Raw genomic sequence first — 22731 nt, forward strand, 5'->3', positions numbered from 1 at the left:
TTAAATCTAAAATCAAACATGGAAGAGCAATTACAGCAAAGTAACTTCTCAAACCACACTAAATATGACTAAAATATATTTGAAATCAAAAGTATTGAAGTCACTATTGATCATTGAAGAGCGCTCCCAACTGAAATTAAAAAATAAATAAAATAAATCAGTATTTTCATGTGATGATGACCCAGCTTTTCCTCCAAGTCCACAATTTACTTACCGATAATATTTGTTAGAAGAATTTCTCTCATCACCAACACTGCCTTTACCCTGTGAGGAAGGACCTGTCAGCTTGGAAGCAGTCAAATTTGATGGAGTCCTTAAGGTAGAAGAGACAAGCCAAGGAAAGGGGAACAAAAGAGGCCCACCTTAGACCCAAGAAAAGATGCAGCAAGAATATAGCTGTTTACAGACTTACTTTGATAGTGCAGACAAAAGGTCCAGAAATGAATTAAAAAAATAATATATGTTTTAAAGCCAAAAGTAAAGTAACACTAAGATACATTTAGGGCCCCGGCATTTTAATATTGATTTTGTTTTTATAAAAAGTCAGGAGGAGGTAACATTTAGATTGAGGATTAATAGCTATACACACAGCTCAGCCTACAATAGCAGCGAAAGCAGCCAGCAAAATGTTCCATAGCATCCACATAAAGCTAATCATGAAGATCCATCGTGTTTTACCAATAGTCGACATTGCATATTGTCAAGCAACTTTATTGCGTGATTTCATTTAAGGGAGGACAGTTAAATGCACTGACAGAGAGCAATTTAGTATGACAAAGGATACAAAGAACTCTGCGCTGGCAGAGTGCGGTTACTTGTGACACTGAGGCAACATAGCTGCAGGACTTTGGTTAGTAGCATTATGAGGAGTTGGAGCACGATCCACCAAAGACAAATTAAAATGGACATAAACCCAGAAGAAAAATAAAATAAATTAAATAAACTTATGGGGGTATTTAACCAAAATCAGCAATAAGTAAAAGAGACCCCCTTTTGAGATAATTATCAAATTGTAAATGATTCTGTGATGCAGATTCAGCAAAAAAATACACACACAAAAAGAACAATGGTGTAATAAAAAGAGCAACCAGTGAAATGCTTCAGAACAGCAGGTGAAAGGTTTGGTTTTTCACTACACTTTACTCTCACCCATTCTTTTTTGGTGTCAAACAAACAAACAAAAACAGCAACAACAAAAAAAAAAAAAAAAAAGAAACTGCACACACACACACAAAAGCAGTTCAGTATTATTATAGCCTGTTTCAGGCACTACAAATAAGTATTTTTTGCCAAGTTACAGAAACAAAGAAGGGAGCCGTCAATTATTCTGACATTCAGATTACTTCAGGCCTCATAGATCCACTGAGAATGTAAGAACATCTAGAATAAAGGAGCTGAGAAGTAGAAATGGGTTGGCAGTGTAAGAGAGGAATTCAACTAACAAATATCAGTGTGATTTATCTGTCATCCCTTTTTGTGCAAATAGCATTATTTTGAAGAAAAACAGTTAAGTTTCCAAATTAAATACAACTTGGGACATCCTGAGCTTCATCAATGCAGTAAGGAAAAAATAAAAGCCACTATCTATATAGAAAACCTCTGGGCCTGTATGTATTCCATCAAATACATTATGTACATTACATGTTTGTAGAATCAAGATTTTCTGGCACCACACATACTTTTAAGAGAAATTGTTAGAATATACATCAATAATTACTCCTTAACAAAGTTTCTGTTTTTATATTGTCCTTTTTGGCAGCAATAGCTCTGACAATGGTTCCCACAACATGGGAAGCATGCTAACACTGAGAATGAGCCTGGAAAACCATTACATATGTTGAGCAGGTCAAAGCACCAAACAGTAATAATCAAGTAGGTAACTTTCATTTCTTTCACACACAATAGCTCAGGACTAACACTATCGAAACACTTTCCTGGAGAAAAATAAAAGAAAACACAAACAACCACAAAAAAAGCAACACAATAAAACCTGCCTTTCAGTAAAAGAAGGGAGTGCTAGGGTTCTCAGTTATACCACACAAACCTTCACAGGACACGAACAGGATTTATTTTCTAGTATCAAGTGCTACTAAAGAGCTCATATACATACAGAGTATCCTAGAAAGAGTTTGCTAACTCCTTGGAGGACTTGCAAGACATTGATTTATTTTCTGGATAAATGATGCAGCCCCAACTGGAAAATAGTATTTAAATTTACTTTTGACTGGTACTCACAAGTAAAAATCTATACAAGAATAAATCCAATTGCATTTCTGATAAAAAAAATCTATAATGACTACATCACTTCTCTGTACACCATGGATTTTCACAGGTAGCACCATTTCCCAAATAAAATCTTTCTGTGAAATAAATACGATGATCAACAGTATTTTATACCTGCCTGTTCAAGACCCAAACTCTACTCCTCTGATTTGTAAGTCCAGATCTTCAGTGTCTTGTGCCTCTTTCATAGACAGAAACAGATTTTCAAATAAGAGTTTATATAATATGGACTTTGTTCTACGTACCTATTGCCTGTGGTCTTGTTGCTGTGTTTCTGCCCCTACCTAATTGTGAGCTCTTGTGTTTCAAGCCCTAATAAGGTTCAACAATGCTCATCATTTTTTCTACATCAAAACAAAACAAAGAAACTGTTTCCTCACCATTCCTTTTCCATTATTAACTTACAAACACATATGGTGGAAGTTGGTCATAGCTTAAAAGAGACGATTACACTTTCTTTTTGACAATCAAGCATACGACAGAAATATTTCACCAGAGAAGTTTCTATTTGAAAGCCATTCTGTGGTTTATAACTTTTAAAATAACAATAAAATGAGTTTGCAAGCGATCATTTCCCCATATATTTGCCACAGCAAAATTAAGGGAATATCTACAGAGATTTTCATGAGTTTATAAAGAGAACTCTATTTCCAGTACCTGATTCGGAGACTTGACTTGGCCAACTCACTGTGTTCAATTTCAGCTTTTTTCATATTAAATATTTTTTTAATTGCATTTGCATCCTGTCAATTAAAAGAATTTTTTGTTTAAAGTTGAAAACAAAGAAGATTATTTTCAGCTAGAGTAATTCAAATCAAAACAAAAATGAGTTTTTTGTTTTTATACATTTAGATACAAAACAATTTAACTACCTGAGATCGTAGGCGTAATTTGGTCATAAAAATACAGATAAAGGAAAGAGGATCTTCAAGAACCATGCAAGCAAGGCATTACTCTGCTTTTTAAGCTTATGATGAAAACCACAAACAGTTCCTGAGATCCATGAAGAGATAATAGCTGATTACTGCTATCATTTTAACCTGTAGTTTCAGCCATTTCAACGTCAATCACAAAAGTAATGGGATACTCCATTCCTCCAAAGAAGTCATGTAAGTCATTTCCTGAGATAAAATTTAATTGGAAAAACTCGTATGTGTCAAGAAAAAATATCGCTTGTATCCCAACTATACAAAGGGGAATATAAATAAGGAAAAAACAACAATAGATTTTTTGTTTGCTTGTTTTTTAAATGGTAACAGTTTTCAGGGCCTTAAACTAAAAATATGTTCAATGAACAATGAGCACAGAAAACAGTAAGGAAAATCTGAACTTTGATTTAACTCTTAACAGCTGAAACTAACCTTGAACACTTGTGATCCAGGCTCATTGTAGGTTTTGGCATTCTTTGCGAGAAGATCTATATCCTTGGCCATTGCATGAATGCTTTTGTAAGTCCCATTCTATACAAGAAAAAGCAGCATTGCTTATTGACAATCTTCAGACAGCATGAGAATGAAGTCAAAAGCAAAGAGAATTCATAAGGAATAAAGACATTTATAGAATAAAGAGAACATTGATAAAAAACAGGTAAGTACTTTGAAAAAAACACAACAGAAGTGCTAAGTCCTTCTCGATCATACGAACACTAAGTAAAAGATGGAAAAAAAAAATTAATACAGTAGATTATTTTAATTTTGAAGGTTTCTGACAACATGTTATTTCACCTTTATTCTCTAGTTCAATTAGCCTTTGTGTTATTCTTTGCTATTACACAAAATGCTAGAATTACAGAACAGTATTTCAAATTGCTGGAAAAGCAAATCAAAAAATGCATCAGTACAAAACATCTATTTTCAGCACTAGAGCAGAAGGAGGTGATGATAAGGCATGACCACACTTCAATACATCAATGTTTTATGTTAACAGTACTTGCCAAGGAATTACTTTAGACAATTAAACATCAAGGAACCCAGGATTCAAGCTCAGTGCCAGCACACTATGGTTTACAATGCTAGACCTTCAGCACAGCTATTTTGGCAGCATTAAGCCAGGAGAGAACATTAAATAAGCAGAGCGTTCCTATTTTTCAGTAGCAGGGAAAAATGTACTGCTTTTCCTATCCACTTAAACTGTAGCTTTTATCACTTTTAGTTCAGACTTGTTTAAAAGGAAGCGTTCTATGATATACTAATAAGCTTACTGTACCTGTATCCTTTGTGCGATAGTTTTAAGATCTATGGGCTCTTTTATTATTGCATAATAATCTGGATATTGCTGGAAAACAAAAAAAAATTATTTATTATTACAAACAGTTGTGAGCCATTCTGTGAGCTATTAGCAAAAATTAAATGCAGGTAAGAACAGTGTAAATTTCATAAACATAGCAGCAGGCATCAATTTGGAGAGTCAGATCTAAGGCAGATATCTGCAATTACTTTACATCAGTTTATTGATGAAATGAAACAGTTCTGGCTGCAAGCAAAATACATGTACATGGTAATGGTCTTCAAATTATTTGTTTTGCGGGTTAAACCTGTTATGCCACACCCTGGATAAGAACAATGAATTTAGATGTAAAAAGATTAAAAACTCAACTAAAGAAGAACAGTTAACTAAACTGGCAGAACAGGACAAACCCCCATCTCCAATGACAGGGCTGGGAATGAATGGGCAGGAGCAAAGAAGCTCTAAAAACAGCTGGAGTTTGCCACTAATGACACAGTAATGAAGTACCGCATCCCCAGACTTTGCATAATGGTGGATTTATGGAAATTCCCATGTTTCAAACTTAGAATGAAATCATTACTATTAAAATACCCACCACTTTAGATGGAAGTTTCTGAAACAGTTCACTTATGAGGCGTCCTGATGGGTTTGTGGCAACAGCTACAGCTTCAAGAAGCTGTTCAAGAATCTCCTTCAGGTAACCTGGAGATGACTAATAGGAGAAATTAAATCACAAGCAGTTTCAATAACAGCCAAAGTACAGTGCTTCAATTTGCATTGAAATATATGAATTAATTTTTCAAAGACAGGAAAGAAAAAAAAAACAGCTATAAAAGATGTATGCACCTTTGAAAAACAATATTGTTTATGCATTTGGGTGAAACACGAGAAAACTTTAATTTCATGTTTACACTACAGACTGCCAGATATACATTACATGCTGTTAGAACAAACTTGATAGCCAACAGTAGTGAAAACATGCATCCCAACAACAGAAAAAACAGACAAACCCAAACTTCCTATTGTTGGATCTGGCTTATAAAACACTCCAGGAACAGCTGCACTAACCAAATGGGACCCACACTGGAAAGCTGTACCATTAGACATAAAGCTTGGTTGCATCAAACCTCAGTGTTGGTATGATATCAAGCACACATCATATTAATTTCACCTGAACCAGAACCGCACTTTATCTATATCAGAAAACATCTTTTTTCTTTTTTGCTAGACAAAAAATGTAACATACACATGATGCTGTGAAATAATTAACTGGTAACTACTAAACTTGTGTAAAAAAATATCTTTTGGAGCATAATTTAACCATGAAGAGATTGAATGCCTTTCCAAATATGGAGGCCAAGCTCCTTCTCAAGGTCAGCTGACATACAGAGCCATGCATGACTTTCTCCAGCTGCAGCTGTTATGACCACACTTACTAGTTCTGTGCCTTGGTCGTGTCCTTCCTCATCTTCATCCTCCTCATCAGCATCCCCTTTTTGAACAAATTCATTTTTTGTGCGCAAATACAACTCCCATAATTTGCAGGCAGCTTTATATTCAGGAGAATCAGGCTGCAAAACAAACAAATTAACAATATAAACATTCTTTAAATTCAAAATTTTCCTATCTGAAGGCAATTTACAAATTCTTAGTTTAAATGCATTAAGTGTATTAAATAAGAGAAAAACCTCAGAAATACATGCTTGTGTTGTTCTTTAACAGAGGTATTAAGAATGGTAATAAGCACTAGAAATTGTAAGGTCTATCACCTCAAAGTATTTAAGCCTTTGGGAAAACCAAGCAATAAAACTACTTGATTAGAGGTTTAGACAAGCACATTATATGAATCTTGAGAGATCACTAACTTTTGTTGCAGCACATCAGTTCTGATATTTAAAACATGCTAACTAACACTACGGCCAGAAATGTTCAGAGGGTGGCGAGGCACTGGCACAAGCTGCCCAAAGAAGCTGTGGATGCCCCATTCTTGGGGGTGTTCAAGAGCAGGTTTGATGAGGTCCTGGGCAACCTGATCTAGTGGGTGGTGTCCCTACCTACGGCAGGTGGTTGGAACTAGGTGATCTTTAAGGTCACCTTCAACCCAAGCCATTCTAGGACATAATTCTATGAAAGGTGACTTAAGACAATACTGCTGCTATTATACAGCACTTGAAAATTCATTTCTACCAAAGAACGCCAATGGATGTGCAAGTACCTCTGTAAACACTGCAATGATTTGCATTGTTCCATAATTTGGTATTAACTGTGAAATGCCAAAGAATTTGACAACATGCTGCCACCTGGTTACATGTCTATGTATATTTTGGGGAAGAGCTAGATTAGTCAGCAAAATAAGTTTTGCAAATACCGAGTTGGTAGTGACAGACAAGCATGTGCCTATTAACATGACTAAGAAAATTACCCAGAAAAAAGGCTGCTTTCCCACTTTTGTATTTTTCCTTCCCTTTCCCCTGCCACAGCCTGTTCCAGGTGTTGTTGCAGATATGTCTCCTTATTACTGTTCATTACACTCTACTTCACTCAGTCTCTGACAGCTTAGAATATAGATGAGAAAACAACAGGAAAACTATTCCTAAGCTTACCTTGCTAGATTTAAATATTCTTTAGACATCAGACTAAGTTATGAAGACCAGGCTTAAAAGCTAGTCTGCTCCCTTCTTCCTTACTGTAAGATGCTCAAAAGCATAACTTGAGTGAAAATACTAAAAAACCTAAGGTTTCCATTGTAGTCTAACATTACCAATAAAGTACCTACTGCAACAAAGACCTTGCTAATGAATCCGATTTCCTTATATTAAATGTGTCATTGGAACTGCTCAGGTAAGGTATAAGACAAAAAAAAAGATGAGGTTATGTTTGTGTGCCATACCTTCACCTCTCAACTCTGTGTTTCTCTAGCAGCATCAACATTCCTACAGCCTTGAAAGACAGCTACCTGTTTCCTATTCTACATACAAGATTTTTACAATACAGGCAGAATTCTAAGCCCAGTATTCGGTAGGCAACGGCATCCCGCATTTTGTACAATTCTAGTCATTGTTTCCTGCCATCATTTCTTTATCCTCGTGTAAAAAAAAAAAACAAACAAAAATACAACATTAAGGGGAAGCAAGTACCCTGCAAAACTTCAGGAGTACCCAATAAATTTGAAGTCTTTGTGCTTTTTCCTACTGTAACCAGGAGGTATGAATGAATTAATCCATAAATATGATTCTTTTTCAAAAAAGCTACAAATGTGCACAAACACAAAATAAACACTGCTTTTCTGAATGTCACCTGATTACACTGGCTGGGTTATTCAGAAAGCAAACATTTGGACCACCACCAAAAGACACAGATATGTTAAAGGCAATATTAGCAGCAAAGTTTTAATTTGGCATATCATCTCAGTCACTATATACAATATCACTATTTTATGTAATTAATACAGCTTCCACTAAATGAGATTATTCCAGTTTTTCTCTCCTTCCTTACGGCAACTGCAATGCAACCCATAAACAGCATCTGAAACACAATGCATACCAAGTTTGGAGGAACTGACAAGGAGGCAGCAGCCTTGGTGAAACACAACATTACATATACTCACCATCTGTCACCACTGACCGCAGTAATCAATGTGCCTTTTTTCATTTTAGTAAGTGCCCGATGGAAGAGACAGATTCAATAACCTCTCTGTATACTCACTGTTATTTATAAACTCTTCCTTTTGAGGAAAAAAAAAATCTATTTCAAAAGGTCACACAGAATATCTTGTAAAATGTGAAGGCTTTGATAGAACAGTATTTTTTTCTGGTTTTGCTTTTTGGTTTTGGAAAAGAACATAAAGACTCTAACCATGCAATTGTATAGTATCCCCACAGAAAAATTCCTATAGCAAGATATCACACAAAGATAGAGTCAACGTAATGGAAAAATATGCAAACAAGGACAGTAAGTGCATGTTGCTTTCTTACCAAAAATAAAGGCAAAACAAAGGTTTTTGCAAAACCAAATGAGAAGCTGAATGTATCTCTATCACTATTATAACCCATGAATTCGAGCCTTATATATATTTTCCTTACCTTATAGTAAGCCTTTGCATTGTTAAAGAGAAGCTGAAAATCAGCAGTCAGAACATTCACGTCATCATACTCCTCCATCTTTAGCTTTTGTTGGATTTTCATTAAATCAATTGGCTGAGAAACCACTTCATAATAATCTGGTTGATTTCTGTTGCAAGGACAAACATAGGCATTATATTCTAAGCAGTAAAATCAAAACCACGGCACTGAAGTTTATGCGTATCTATGATTAAATAAAACAAAGACAGTTCCAATACATTTTTGTTACAGCTAAAAGATCCAGACAGCGTTCTATTAGCAAACTTATTTGTCACAAGAAATACCTAAAATGAATTCAATTAAAAAGAATGAACCCTTTTTTGACCAAAAGCCATGCACCAACATCAGGATGTCCCCTTGAGTAATTGGACTCAAATACTCAGATCAAACATTGTTGTGACGCTGTGACAAACATAGCTTAAGTTTCTTCACAGCCATTAATGGTGACGTATTCCTCAATACGTTTGCTCCCTGGTTAAATCTCAGGTTCAACACTTAACAAGAACAAGGTCTTACCTTCGCTTTGGTGCCCTAATGAAAAGCTCACAAAGGAGCCTGCCCTGTTCATCTTTGTAATCTCTGATGGTGTTGTAGAGTTCATGGCATACAGCAATCTAAAATGCAAGAACAACACGGTGATTTTAAAAAGAGGAAGATTTTAAGGAGGTAACTAATTGAAGCCTGCTTACAATGCGAAGGGAAGCTGCCCACGTACATTGTGCTCTAAAGCAGAACTTGGCGTATCTCATGCATTAGTATAATACCTGGCAAGCATGCCAGGTACCGCAGGAGTTTTTTTGGAGAGTTGTTTTTTTTTTTGTTTTGTTTTTTTTTTTTTCTTTTTTGGTTGGTTGGTTGTTTTTTTGTTTGTTTGTTTTTATTATTATTTTTGTTTTTTTTTTGTTGTTTTTAACATGGGGATCTTTCTTTCAGTGTCAGTTCTAGGTGAAACACCCGAAACGTAGATTAATTCAGCACAACTCTCTGCAAGTTACAGACACAGAACTACAACAGGGGTTCTTCTGCCCTGCAATTAATTAAAATGAGATTACTAACTCAAACGCAGAACAAAGACATTGTATGTTTCAGCAATCTCTACCTGTCTCTCTCTCTACGCTTTCTATTCAGACACAGCTCTCAATTTCTGCACCTTATTATTTCAGCTCTCTTTCCAGTCTATTTCTATCTACTAAAATCAACAGCTAAAAAAAAAAGAAAAGCAGCAAAAGGAAAATGGGAAAGGAAAAAATGAAAAGGGGCAGCTAAGAACAAGCCAAAGCTGACTGGATCCTAAACAAAGCTTAGCCAGGGCAGCAAGCTTCAGGGTACACTGAATTCAGCTAAATACGACCATCAGATGTGCAGCAAGATTGAAATGCTCTGGCTGCACTCGCCCCTCTAAGCGTACGCTGTGAGGAGCACAGCCTACTTTACAATCCAGCATTTCCCTGATGGGAATACAGCATCCCCAGGAGAAAGAACTTGTGCAAAACAAGGTACTAACAGGATCTACAGTTGGGAGATTGGAGAGCCTCCTCCTCTTTCTGCTGGGGCCTGGTACATTTGTGGAGTGGTGGCCATCATCAAAGTCTCCTCCGCTGACGCTGCTGGACGGCGAGGTTGCTCTTCGCCTCTTGGAACCCATGGAATCCAACTTCTTCTATAATGAAGAGAAATGTTCTTAAACTCATGACATTGCACCCAAACCCTCCAATGAGATCTAGCTATTAAGCTAACTATGCCTTATGATAGGTCCTATGCGTTTCTCATATACCACAGCTCAATTAAACCATATCTAAACACCAGATTCCTCCTTGAAAATTGGCAGGACTAAAGGGAGGTCAAAATGGCCCTGCAGTTTTAAGTCACCGACAGCAGAAGTCAGATAGCTCAGGGCTCGCAGTGATGAAGCTGTATTTAGCAGCTCTTAGGAGGATATGACGACACGAGGACGCGTTCTGGAACCATTTACATTTTGATTCCTCATCCCATGCACAATTACTGAACAAGAACTGCTATTTTAAAGGAAAAAGCTGTACAGAGAGAAGTGCTCAGCTTGGGTGGAAAAGCACTTCATCCCACCTCAGATCATAAAAACAAAACAAAATAAAAATACCACCATGAAGATGACAGATGACAAACTAAAGTTCAGACTGCTACTGAATACCTTGTCTTAGATTCAAGCCAAGAAAAGGTCTGGACTATCATATGGACTACTGCTCCCACTTCATGTGCAGGACAAGTGGCTCAATCATCAAGCAGTGGAAAAATTCACCTTCTTTTTGGGTCATGTTTTCTAATTTATCAACACGAACAGCGGCAAATGAATAGCCACTGCCCAACAACGATGGTTATTTACAGAACAAATTGTTGTCTCCTTCCCAATTTCTAGTGACAGCATCATAAAAATATCTTTTTTTTTTTTTGTAGCTGTCTGAGATGCCGAAGACAGAATAGATTCACCTTTTCCAGCTTATTCCCGTTTTCCAACCGCATCAAGGGATTTTATTCTAGCAAATACTCAGCTGATCTTACAAGGTATGGCAGCACAACATAATTGCATTAGAGCATTTATGTTAGAGACAGAATTAATTTTGAGCGCACAAATGAGATGAATAAATATGAGGTAGGAATAATTAACAGTTAGGATAAGGAAAAGCAAAAGCCAAATGCAGAGGAATGGAGAGTGGTGCACATACAATCAATAATTTACCAGATTTACCAGAGTACAACCAGCACCTCGAAAAGCCAGCCTCCTCATAGTGTCTGATGGCCAAGTACAGATACTGCGAGAAGGTAACACGCTAAGAGTATCAAATCAGCAATGGTGTTAGTACAGTCAAAACTGAAAGACAAGAACAAGGAAAGAGAGAGAGAGAAGAAAGTTGAGAGTAGACAGATAATTAAAGTCAAAGAACAAATTGAGTAATTCAAAATACGGAGAAGAAGCAAGAAGCACAAGGTTAACTTCTTTTTTAGCTTAGCTGAAACTCTGCAAAGTAGTTTTGTAGACAGAACACTAGGCATTTCTGTAACTTTTGCAGAAAAAAAAAAAAACACATTCCTCTAACATTTCTGAATACATAATGCAGAATTCATGGCCGCTTGTAAAGCAATGATTCGTCAGGCAGAGCAGGGAGTAAACAGAAATGATATCTGATCTGAGAGTAAAAACTAGAAAGCAGTACAACTTGCACAACACGGAGTAGTACAGTGATAAAAACAATACAAGAATGTTTAGGGTCAAAACACACGTTAGCCTCTCTAGTGGTGATGTACCTGTGCAAGTCTTCAAAGCGAAGACTTTTGCCCCCATATGCAAGAAACATTAAGTGACTAGCCATGCAGCTTCATTAAAGATATATCTATTTCAACTTATAAGCAGTCAAGTCTGATTTTTTTCCCCATAAATTCCACATACAACATACAGAACCGCTTTATGGCAAAATGATTCCTTTTTATCTAGTTCATACAACCACACAAAAATCAGCCCCCAGGGGGAATTGGTTCCTCGTTCAGAACTCTGGATGTTTTCAGACCACGCACACCCAGCGCAGCTCCGTGCTCCCCGAGCGGGAGATTCAAGAACCGGACAGCGGCCGCGGCGCCTGGCACCGCCTCTAACTTTTATCTGAGAGGTGCAGCATCAAACGGCTCACACCAGAAAACAAAAGTCCTCAGCAGTGAAAGAAAGCCAGGAGACACCGCGGGAATCAATAATTCAATTTTCTGCAACGTAACTGCTGCCTCCCAGGTCCCTCCGTGGTCGCATCAAGAACCCTCTCTGCCACCACCACCCCATCTCCTACACCACGGCAGCTCAGGGTCCTCCTGCTCACACCACCCAAAAAAATAGCCCACCACATAGACTCGGTCCCTTTTCTCAGGTACCAAGTGGCAGGGCACGAGGAAAGGGTCTCAAACTGCACCAGAGATTGGGTGGGAGGAAGAAGAGAGGAGAGGGCGGCCAAGGGCTGGTAGGGCAGGTGGGAGTCCTGCCCCGGGGGTATTCAGGTGGCGCTAAGGGACGTGGCTCAGTGACAGCACCCGGCAGGGCAGGCTGGGGGTTGGCCCTGGCGATCTCCGAGGTCTTCCGCAACCTAGATGGCTCTGGGATCTCTATAGGAAATTCTGAGGGCCGCCCTCATATATATTTACACCGACACATACACACAACAGGTGGGAAGCCAAAGCCGCACCAGCCCGGCTGCCGCGGGGATTACCCGGGCTGACCTCTCCAAACGAGCACTTTTCACGCATTTACCCTCAAAACGAGCCCGCGGGACACTCGCCCCCATTCCGCTCCCTACATCCCAGGGGCAGGGAGGGGGCAGCGAGCGGGGTCCCTCGGGGGGGACCGGCCCATTGCGGCCCGGGGCGGGCCCCGAGCTGCTGGGACGAGGCACAACGGGGGGGGACCAGGACTCGAGAGCGGCCCCACCACCCTCTGAGGCACCTCCGACAACGGCACGCACCGGGCCAGCGAGGCCCCGGGGCACGGTGCCCGGCTCTCGGTGCCCAGGGCCCGGCCGTGCGGCGGCCACACAAAGGGAGGCAGCGGCCTCCCGGCCTCCCTCCGCCTCCCCGCTCCGCCCGCTGAGGCGAGGCGAGGCCCGGCCTCCCCGCTCACCCGCTCGCTCCTCACCCGCCGCTCTCCGCCCGCCGCGGCCGCGCTCCCGCTCCCCCTCCGCCGCCGCCGCCGCCGCCGCCCCGTCCCCGCTCCGCCGCTGCCGCAAAGCCCGGCCGGCCGCCAACCGCGCCGAGCCCGTGCGACAGCCGCGGCGGGGCGGAGCGGGGCGGGGCCGCGCTGCTTTGCGGCCGCAGGAAGGGGCCGGGGCGCGGGGCCCGCGTGCGCAGCGCGGTGGAGGCGCCATGAAGCGGCCGCGTGAGGGAGCGGGGTGCTTGGGGGGGGGGGGGGGTCGGGAGGGGTTGACGAGGCGGCCGGGGAGGGGGTGTGCGGGGATATTTGGGGACGGGGCTGACGGGCGCGGTGCGTTGCAGGGCTGCGGAAGGCGAGCAAGCGGCTGAGCTGCCACAAGCGGTACAAGATCCAGAAGAAGGTGAGGGGGGGGATGGGGGCTGCGCCTCACCTCGCCTCATCCCACCTCACCCCATCCCACCTCACCCCACCCCAGGGGCCGGCGTCGCCTCACGGTGCCCCTCGAAGTGGCCCCGACACCGACGCGCGATTATCCAAATCCACGAACACGAGGGATATATATATATATATATTTTTTTTTTTTTCTACTTTATCTCCACTAACGTTCGTGTTTCCGCCCGCAGATCCGGGAGCACCACCGCAAAGTCAGGAGGGAGGCCAAGAAGCGCGGGCGCAAGAAGCCCAAGAAGGACCCCAGCGTGCCCGGCGCGGCGCCATTCAAGGAGGCGCTCCTGCGGGAAGCAGAGCAGAGGAGACAGAGGGTAAAATGAAGCTTGTGGGAACGGGGTGAGAGCTGGTGCTGTTCCCTTCCTTCTTGGAGGAAGCCTCGTGCCTCACCTGTGTGTGCGTGTGCGCACCCAGAGGTGCACTTAGGCTGGGCTCCAAGTAGGCCTAGCAGACGTGCTTCGTTTCTGTATTCGCCATTATACACACCACATGGCAAGTTGCTCTTTGAATTTTTAACCACAGTCTTCGTGACTGTATATAAGCATGCTGGAAGTGGCATTTCTAGTGTAATCGGAATTGCCAGTGATGCTAAGATACGTAGAAGTCCCATCCGAATGCAGTGAGTTAAGTCTCAGCGTTGCATGACTATGCAAAATATTTCACAAAATAAGGATCTGCAACAAAATGGCACAGGAAAGCAGCATCCTTTGTCAGTTGAAATGTTGTTTCTGCATGGCTGTTACTTTAGGGGCTAGTGGGTGGATATATTGCCTCTGCTACTGAAGTACTTGGAGGCAGTATTATCCTTTTCAGGACAGAATGCCAAAAAGTTCCCAATGTTACTAAAACAGACCTGGCTTCTAACCAGGCCATCTGAGGTATTTTTGTCAGAAATAAGTAAGCAGGAAGAAAAAATAGTCTTCTTACCACCTTCAGATATGTTTTATATGGCTTGGGTTTTGCTTATTTGCCATCAGCTTGAAGAACTACAACAAAAGCAGAAGCTTGACAGACAGAAAGAACTTGAAAAGAGGAGGAAGCTTGATGCTAAAAAGAATGCAGCCAAAATCGAGGACCAGACAGAGGGAACGGTAGGTGTCTGGTATGATTCTGATTGACACACATAGAAGCAATAAAGTCATACTGAAACTGTCTTCATAAGTCATATGTTACGTTACATTCTCGGGCTGTATATGCTCACAAGTGTAATACACCAGTTCTCAGTTAAATCGTTCCCATTCTTTTTTACTTGTGTTCAGGAACCTAGCAAATCTGAAGCAAATACTAAGGAAGTGTTGCATAAAAAATCAAAGAAATCACTTCACAGTGAGCTTGAGAAGGTAAGCTTCAATTATTTTTATATAATTTGATGAGAATCAGAAATGAAACAATTTGTTATTTTCCTTTTCACATTACTCTGCAACAGCTAGAGAGTGTAAAACTTGCTTGTGATAAACTCCAACACTGAAGAGCAATTTTTTTATTTTTAACGGAAGCTCTGAAGGCTTCAATTTTGTCTGGTATTAGCTACTGAGACATCCAGCATTTTGAAGCATTAAACTTCTTGAGCCAATGTCAGTACATAGTGACAGATTGCAGAGCTCTTCTAGTAATGAAATTTTCCTGTCAAAGGATTTTTTGCCTTCACATTAAAAAGGTGAAAACTGCTTCAGTTTTCTTATTTGTAGTTCAGAAGAAAGGAGCCCAAACAGTCCTATGAAACCTCACTTAGCAACCATTTTGTGGACACCATCGTAGGCTACAGCTAAGCTATTACAGAGCTGTTATCTGTCAAATTGTCTGTCATCTTGTATTTGAGTCTTTTTTTTTTTATTGTTTCTGACCTAGGTGATAGAAGCCTCAGATGTGATTCTGGAGGTTTTGGATGCAAGAGATCCAATGGGCTGTCGCTGTCCCCAGCTGGAGCAAGCTATTACTTGCTCTGGAGGAAACAAAAAGCTAGTGTTGGTTCTGAACAAAATTGGTAAGAAACAAAGGTTTTCTTGAAGTGTCACTCAGTCACTGGGTAATTCTGTGGTACGTGAGCTATGAGGAAGATTTTAAAGGAATCTGAGGTTCTATTGAAGTCGTAAGATCCAACTCTGAGCTCGCTGCCTTATGGAAGAGTTCATGTTTCTTCTACCTTGTAGTCTGCTTTGCTAAGAAAATGCTGTAGACAGGTAATCTAATCGCTCATTAGTCCCTTTTGTAATAACTCATCTGAAGCCATTGGCCAGTCTCAGCTAAACCTAAGAGATCTAACTATTTTTAATATTTTTGTGAATGTAGGTAAGGGAGAGGTCGCAGTGCTAGTACCCACTGAGGCAGTGGTAGGTAAAGCATCAGCAAATCAGCTCAATGGTTGTGTTTAGGATTTGGCTTCTAGAAGTATTGTCTCTCTTCTGTTGCTGGAGGAAAGACCTCACCTAAAAAGCAGATGCAGCTGAAAAGGCTGCAAATTACGGGGTTATCGTTGGGGGGGTGGGGAGAAATACCAAGCGTGACAGTAAGAGCAAAGGCAACTGTATATTAGAGCATCCTTTGCAAGGATAAGGAGATAATTCTTTGCGTAACATCACTCTCTGTACCATAGAGAGTCTTCTAGCAAGACTCCAACATTTAAAACCTGATAGAGGGACTGAAAATGTAGCTCTGGTATATTCTGTTGTAGGCAGAAAATAAAGACCAAGACTTGTGGCCACTGCATGGCTTTAGGGAACTTACCTCATAGTTGACTAGAGCTGTGCATATAAATAAATAAACTTTCAGCTAAGCAGTATTTGTCATAAAGAAGTGTACAAGGTACAATCTGGTTCCTGATTCCGTGTTACATTTTCCCCATGCAGTGATATTTAGCATTCACAAGAGTGAAAGGACTGTGCTCTCTTTTTCCAGATTTAGTGCCTAAGGAGAACTTGGAGAAATGGTTGAATTGTTTGAAGAAGGAATTTCCAACAGTTGCTTTTAAATCATCAACCTTGATGACAGACAGGACTATGGTAAGAGTGCTGCAGGCTCTCAAAAGTAACACAGTCATACATCTTTCCAGTAAGAAGAAAGAAAGAACAAACCCTATAAGCCAGTTTACATTCTTTTTTCTTCAAGTATTTGATGGCTACCTTTTTACCGTCACTTAACTGGTAGATTCATCTTAGCCAATTTCTTACTGAACTAATTCCATCTGTTTAGAACACAGTAACATCAGCTAATGGAGTATAGAAGTTGAAAATGTTACAGTAGATGAATGTATCTAAGAATACATACTTACCTTCTTCCTAAATAGCCTGACCATGTTGTTTGTTTTCTTTGAATCCTATAGCGGGAGCATTTCTCAAGAAAAAGGGCACGTATTGATTTATCAAGAAACACTGAATGTTTTGGAAGTGAATGCCTTTTGAAACTTCTTCAAGAGCACTGCAGGACTCAAGACAAAGCTATTCAGGTTGGGTTAGTAGGTAAGGATTTGAAGAGATGGCAGAAATTTTGTTTCTCCTCCCATAAAACTTTGGTACCTTGTATTATGAACTGGGTGAAACAACCAACACGTGACTTCCTCTTGGGCCTTCTTACTTAAGACTTATTTCTTACTTCCAATCGAGACTCACTTGATTGTAGTATTTTAGCGGACAGTGATCTGTGTTGCGCTTTCACACGCGTGGTATGCATGATCTATGGAAGGCACATTGCGCGAGGCCTTAACTGATAAACCAGCTTAGGGAAAGGAGAAGGAGGTTACATATCACACAGCCTATGCTGCCTTCCTCCCATCTGCATGTGATGTTCAATGATGTCTTTCATGTCCTTATTATTGCCAAGTGTGAGAAATGAGGATACCAACCTTGTCTTACTTCTGTAATGAAGACTTCAGATCCAACTCTGATCTCACACTGAAGTCGTATACTACCAAAGATACATGGAAGCAGCAGCTTTGATCGTTGTAACAGGCTGAGTTTTTTTATTTAACTTATAAGGACTTATGTGGTTTTCTTCAGGTTTCCCTAACGTGGGGAAGAGCAGCATAATCAACAGTATTAAAAAAAATCGTGTTTGCAACGCTGGACTAGGCAGAGGTCTTACCAAGTAAGCTGAGTCTGATAAAAGCTGTTCATTTTCCTGTTCCTGCTTGTATTCTGATTACCTTATGTTTTGGTTGGGCAGTCAAAGCACACCTGTGTACAGTTTTAAATGGACATTTCAGTTTGTCAAGATGAAAGATAACATTTTCTATGATGCAAGTTGTTAAAGGAGAATACAGTGCATAAACTTGCTCATCTTGTGCATTTTGACTTCTGACACAAAGCATATGATGAGAAAACACTGAAACTGACTCTGTATGAAGTGCATTCAGTCCAACGCTGAGCTTTGTGGCTTGATTCCCTCACCTTTACCAGTCTTTTGCTGGTTGATTTATCTTCAGATACAGCACATTTCTCTCTCTGGATAGGTGCATGCAAGTTGTGCGTATTGATAAAAAGATGAAGATGTTGGACAGTCCAAGTATAGTTGCAGATCGTGCCAACAGCACCCTAACTCTGGCCCTGAGAAGTATCATAGATGGTGGAGGATCAGGCTCAATAGATGTGGTTGAAGCGGTGGATGCAGTTCTAAATCATTGCAGTAAACAGCAGGTGAGTTCCATCATTGTTCTCTGTATTTCTGACTGTATTCAACTCCTCTGTAGCTTTCTTGAAGTTCATTTCACTTCAGTTAGTTCTGGTAGCTTTTGCACTGCTTTCTCCTTACCATACAACGTGACAAATTTTGCTTGGTATATCCAATGCTAAGTGTGATCTTTCAGCAATACACATGGAAGACAGATGCAGCCTGTCAGGATACTGGCAGCCAGTTTGTTTTCCCCATGACTTTACTGATTTAAAAAAAAAAAAAAATCTGCTTTTAAAGAACATCTCATAATAATATCACAGAGTGAAAAATGAGGATATTCTGATTGCTTCTTATTATTACACTGAAGACCTCAGATCCAACTCTGATTTCACTCTAGTTTCAAGTAGATTAACCAAAGCCATCCAATTCTATACTGACTGGTTCTCCACAAACCAGCACGCTGTCTCTCACCTATTGGTATGGGTGAATAGCAGATAAAAGTTGTTGACAAAGTAGATGTTTTGCTTGGTAATACTTATTCCCATACGCAATAAAAAAGCTGCTCTTTATGTATTTGTTCTTCCTCATTGTAACCCAGTTTGATTTGCTTTTTTAATCCTAAAGCTAGGAGAAACCTGGGTGGTCTTCTTCTGATTGCACTTTTTTTTTTTTGCACTAGGTAATGATGTCCTATAGTATCCCAGATTTCAGGAACACTGAAGAGTTTTTAACTTTACTTGCTCAGAAAAGGGGTATGCTGAAAAAGGGAGGTGTTCCTGACATAGAGAATATAGCCAAATTACTACTTTGTGACTGGACAGGGTATGTATACTGTCAGTTATGCTTTGTGCTGCTGACCTTTTTGATTTTCACTTTGTTAATCCAGCTGTGATTACACAGCAGAAGTACTGAGTCCTGAGAAGCAATTACAGACAGGAGGGGCTGCTTTTGGTTTTCCTGCATTTTACTTTAAGAAAGCTGGATTGGCTAACAGAGTTAGAAAACACTAGCAATGTATAATTTTCTGAAGTAACGAACTATACATGGAGGGAGTCAAAGCAAATTACATGTAGCTCTATAGCCAGTTTGCTGACCTCTTTGCCTTTCTCTAAACTGTTGCGGGCTGCAGTGGTTCCTGTATTCCCCTGAGCGTGGGATGAATGAATTTGGAATCAGTGACTAATTGCATATGAATAGTTCCCTTGCTCAAGTGGTTCATCTGTTTAAGAGTAGGATGTCCATTTAATTATGTTACTGACAATTTCAGAGTCAAATACAATCAGCTATTTACCTGCTAAACAAATTATATTGAATTACTAGTTAGGTTGAGGAGTCTGAGAGGTTTGTGCTTTGGGTTTTATTTTTTAAGCATAATAATTTAATCGTGTTAGCTTTGTTTGTTTTTTAAAGCTGATATTTTATTTTCACAGAGCTAGAATAAGCTACCATTCACAACCTCCTGGATCTCAGATGCTACCACCCTACCTTACAGAAGACAAAATAGCTGAAATGCAGAAGGGTTTTAATTTAAAGAAGCTAGAAGAAGAAAACAACGCTACTGTTCAAGGTAGGACTTCTTACTGTAATGTACCAGTAAGAGCAGTGGTAGCAGTTTCAATGACAGATCATGAACGAAAGTTAACCTAGGGTTTGTATGACAACTTCGTAAGTATGCAGGAGACGTGAACCTTAGAGAACAAAATGGATTCTCATGCAACAAAACAGTGGATTTGTGTGCTGTCTTGTGAACTCCCGCTAGTACTTAGTTTCTGCTCATCTCACTTAACTTCTAAATAGGTGGTACTTATGTGCCCTTCAATGATCTTTTGGCCTATTTCCTAGTTACGCCAATAAAGTGCATTTTTATTCAGCACAATCTACACTCAAATCCAAGTACTTTACCTCCTAGCAATTTTTTTTAGATGCATCAGGGGAAGGTACTCTCTTGGATGATTTGCATTTCACAGAATCACAGAACTGTAGGGGTTGGAAGGGACCTTGAAAGATCATTGGGTCTAACCCCCCTGCCAAAGCAGGTTCCTCAGAGCAGGCTGCCCAGGTAGGCGTCCAGACAGGCCTTGAATATCTCCAGAGAAGGAGACTCCACAACCTCCCTAGGCAGCCTGTCCCAGTGCTCCGTCACCCTCACTGTGAAGCAGTTCTTTCACATGTCAGTACAGAACTTCCTGTGCTCTAACTTGTAGCCATTTGTTCTCCCTGCTTATGTGGCTGTCCTTTTAATTGGTAGACATACCTGGTGCTAACAGCGACTTAGACTATTTGTATGTCTTTCCCAGCTTTAAAATACCCTAGTCCAGCAAGCAGCATTGTCTTCCAGTCAGCTGGCATGACAAATGGGAAAATAGAGGAAAATAAAGTGGTAGGGGAAGCATCACAGTGGGAGAGTCTGGAAACAAGCGAGGAAGAGGAGGAAGATGATTTCATGGAAACTGATGATCAAGATAGCATGGAGGAAGAAGAAGAAGAAGAAAAGGATGTGAAAGAGGTAAATCAGGGTTTCATTCAATTGCTACCTGCTTAGACCTTGACATCAAGTAGCCTGTTAGTTTCCTGCTGTAAACAGAACATACAGGTGCTGCAGAGCCACCAGCAGTAATCATTAAGAAAACAGACTTGTAAGTCAGCATGTTCCTGACAAGGGGACATCTACGCTATCATCAATCTTACTTCATTTGCATAGGAGATTTCATTAGTGATGTCTGAGTAAACTCTTCTGTGTGACCTCTCCAATCTTAGGAAAGCAAAATTGGGATGACCAGGAAAGCAGAGCTTGGAAAACAACAAGCAAGACAAGCAACTTCAGAAAACAAGCTAGCAGGTCTGTGTAAAAACCTGTAGCATAATCTCTAGTACTCTACCACTTACATTTCAGTTCATTAACAAATCATTTTCTCCTCAGAAAGTGGATGTGACAGTTCACTATCACTCAGCTTGGACAAGTCAGCAGATGAAGACGATGCCTATGATTTTAATACAGACTATGTATAATGAGATGTGCGAAGATGGGGCTTGGAGACTATTACTGGCCTTCAGACTAGTCAAACACTTCTGTTACAGAAGTTGTAGGAATGCTTCATAGCGAGCTGCAAACATTCACAATTACTGTGTCAAACAATGTAGATAATGCTGTGTATCTCTAGATAATTCCAGATTTTGTATAGTTCTAGGAAGCTGACCTTTAAGCTGTATACTTTTAATTCCTGTTAAAAAGACTATTTGGAAAAAAAAACAAACAAAAAAAAAAAAAAACAAAAAAAAAACTGTGTTAGTTCATTCTTTGTGCCTTGTAAAGAGATCTTTCAAAAGGATAAATCCCATATTGCTTTCTTTTAAAAATATGACCATAGTTTTTCAGCAATTAAATTTCAGAGCAAGCTTTCATGTTCCCTTCATAAAAATGTTAATCTTTTGCCTAGAGGATTATAGACTGTACCTCTAGAGCGTGACTTAAGTGAGTTTTCAGTATTTTTCAAAACTATACAACTTTCACAGGTAAAAATTGGTTGGCAAATACCACTTATTTCAGCTAGACATAAGGTATTTTATCTAAGTGCTTCTCTGTAAGCTCAGTAGCTTCACAGGGACATGTAACTGGGATTATGGTAACAGTAATTTGTCTTCACTAGGGGGGGAAAAAGCTCGTTCCTATGGTGCTCTTGAATAAAAGACACACTTCCTGATGGAAATGTGGTAGCAACTGGTAACTGTAAAGCAAAGCATGTTCTTCTGTGTTATAAGGATGTTACTTTAGTCAGCCTGCAGCAAAACTGGGGCAACCTTACCCCAGCTGCACTGAAAGAGGTAGCTGATACATATTCTTCAAATGTATGTAGAGGCATCTATGCCTCCTAGGTATCTTAAACTGCACGTGTCTGTATCTGTGCTTGGTATTTTTTATTTTTTTTTAAATTTAAGCCTGCTAAAATAACTACTGACAGGAATGGTTCTTAAGAAGCCAGGAAAAGAAAGGATCAGTAACAAACCAGAGAGCAGCATAGAGCTATACCAGAACTATAGACAGTGTATATAATGAGATGAGAAGGTGGAAGTTCTTTTAAATTTTAAAGCAGTATTGAAACCACACTCAACCATACACATACTCAAGCCCTTTAGCTCTCTGCTGCCCTGTACCTCAGATCATGAACCACTGAGCCTTTCACTGCTTGTCTTTTACCCATACATCTTACACCTGTTCACAAGTAGTAGTACTGAATAAAGATGAGAACTTGAATTCAAACTTCATTGCATCGAGTAATAGCCACAGCAGCTGCTGGGATATACTAGCTAATAATAACCAGTATTCAAACATAAGGCTATAGCAATACAAAAACACAACTACTTACCTACAGAAAAGTCGGACGGGCTGCC

General features: G+C 40.2%; 2 protein-coding genes across 11 annotated transcripts in view; one reads left to right on the forward strand and one right to left on the reverse strand.

Moving 5' to 3' along the window:
• Positions 1 to 13487, reverse strand: part of PBRM1 (polybromo 1) — a gene marked incomplete at its 5' end in the record, with an annotated part of 61591 nt that extends 48104 nt beyond the window's left edge. For 2 of the 10 annotated variants that reach the window (XM_084292562.1, XM_084292556.1), the window contains 10 exons: positions 215 to 313; positions 2941 to 3026; positions 3645 to 3743; positions 4489 to 4557; positions 5105 to 5221; positions 5946 to 6080; positions 8592 to 8739; positions 9147 to 9244; positions 10135 to 10290; positions 11353 to 11492. In XM_084292562.1, coding sequence (XP_084148688.1) covers positions 215 to 313; positions 2941 to 3026; positions 3645 to 3743; positions 4489 to 4557; positions 5105 to 5221; positions 5946 to 6080; positions 8592 to 8739; positions 9147 to 9244; positions 10135 to 10290; positions 11353 to 11391 — 1046 coding nt within the window. Of the gene's footprint in view, positions 1 to 214; positions 314 to 2940; positions 3027 to 3644; positions 3744 to 4488; positions 4558 to 5104; positions 5222 to 5945; positions 6081 to 8591; positions 8740 to 9146; positions 9245 to 10134; positions 10291 to 11352; positions 11493 to 13260 lie in introns of those variants that run through there. The other 8 variants (XM_084292565.1, XM_084292558.1, XM_084292557.1 and 5 more) reach the window with 6 other exon arrangements.
• Positions 13433 to 22150, forward strand: GNL3 (G protein nucleolar 3). The gene is made up of 15 exons (XM_084292567.1): positions 13433 to 13515; positions 13632 to 13690; positions 13914 to 14051; positions 14715 to 14828; positions 14997 to 15077; positions 15586 to 15721; positions 16633 to 16736; positions 17057 to 17192; positions 17730 to 17817; positions 18182 to 18365; positions 19022 to 19164; positions 19773 to 19909; positions 20640 to 20848; positions 21100 to 21181; positions 21263 to 22150. The coding sequence occupies exons 1-15, from the start codon at positions 13503 to 13505 to the stop codon at positions 21349 to 21351; spliced, it is 1713 nt and encodes a 570-aa protein (XP_084148693.1). The 5' UTR covers positions 13433 to 13502; the 3' UTR covers positions 21352 to 22150.
• Positions 22151 to 22731: the final 581 nt, after the last annotated feature.

The sequence above is a fragment of the Netta rufina genome (assembly GCF_964035555.1).
Source record: "Netta rufina genome assembly, chromosome: 10".
Classification (NCBI taxonomy): domain Eukaryota; kingdom Metazoa; phylum Chordata; class Aves; order Anseriformes; family Anatidae; genus Netta; species Netta rufina.

Excerpts from the sequence above, each read along its gene's own strand:
- GNL3 (XM_084292567.1), top strand. Across the intron at positions 14,829-14,996 it reads AGGACCAGACAGAGGGAACG|GAACCTAGCAAATCTGAAGC; the intron begins GTAGGTGTCTGG and ends ACTTGTGTTCAG. Across the intron at positions 16,737-17,056 it reads TGATGACAGACAGGACTATG|CGGGAGCATTTCTCAAGAAA; the intron begins GTAAGAGTGCTG and ends TGAATCCTATAG.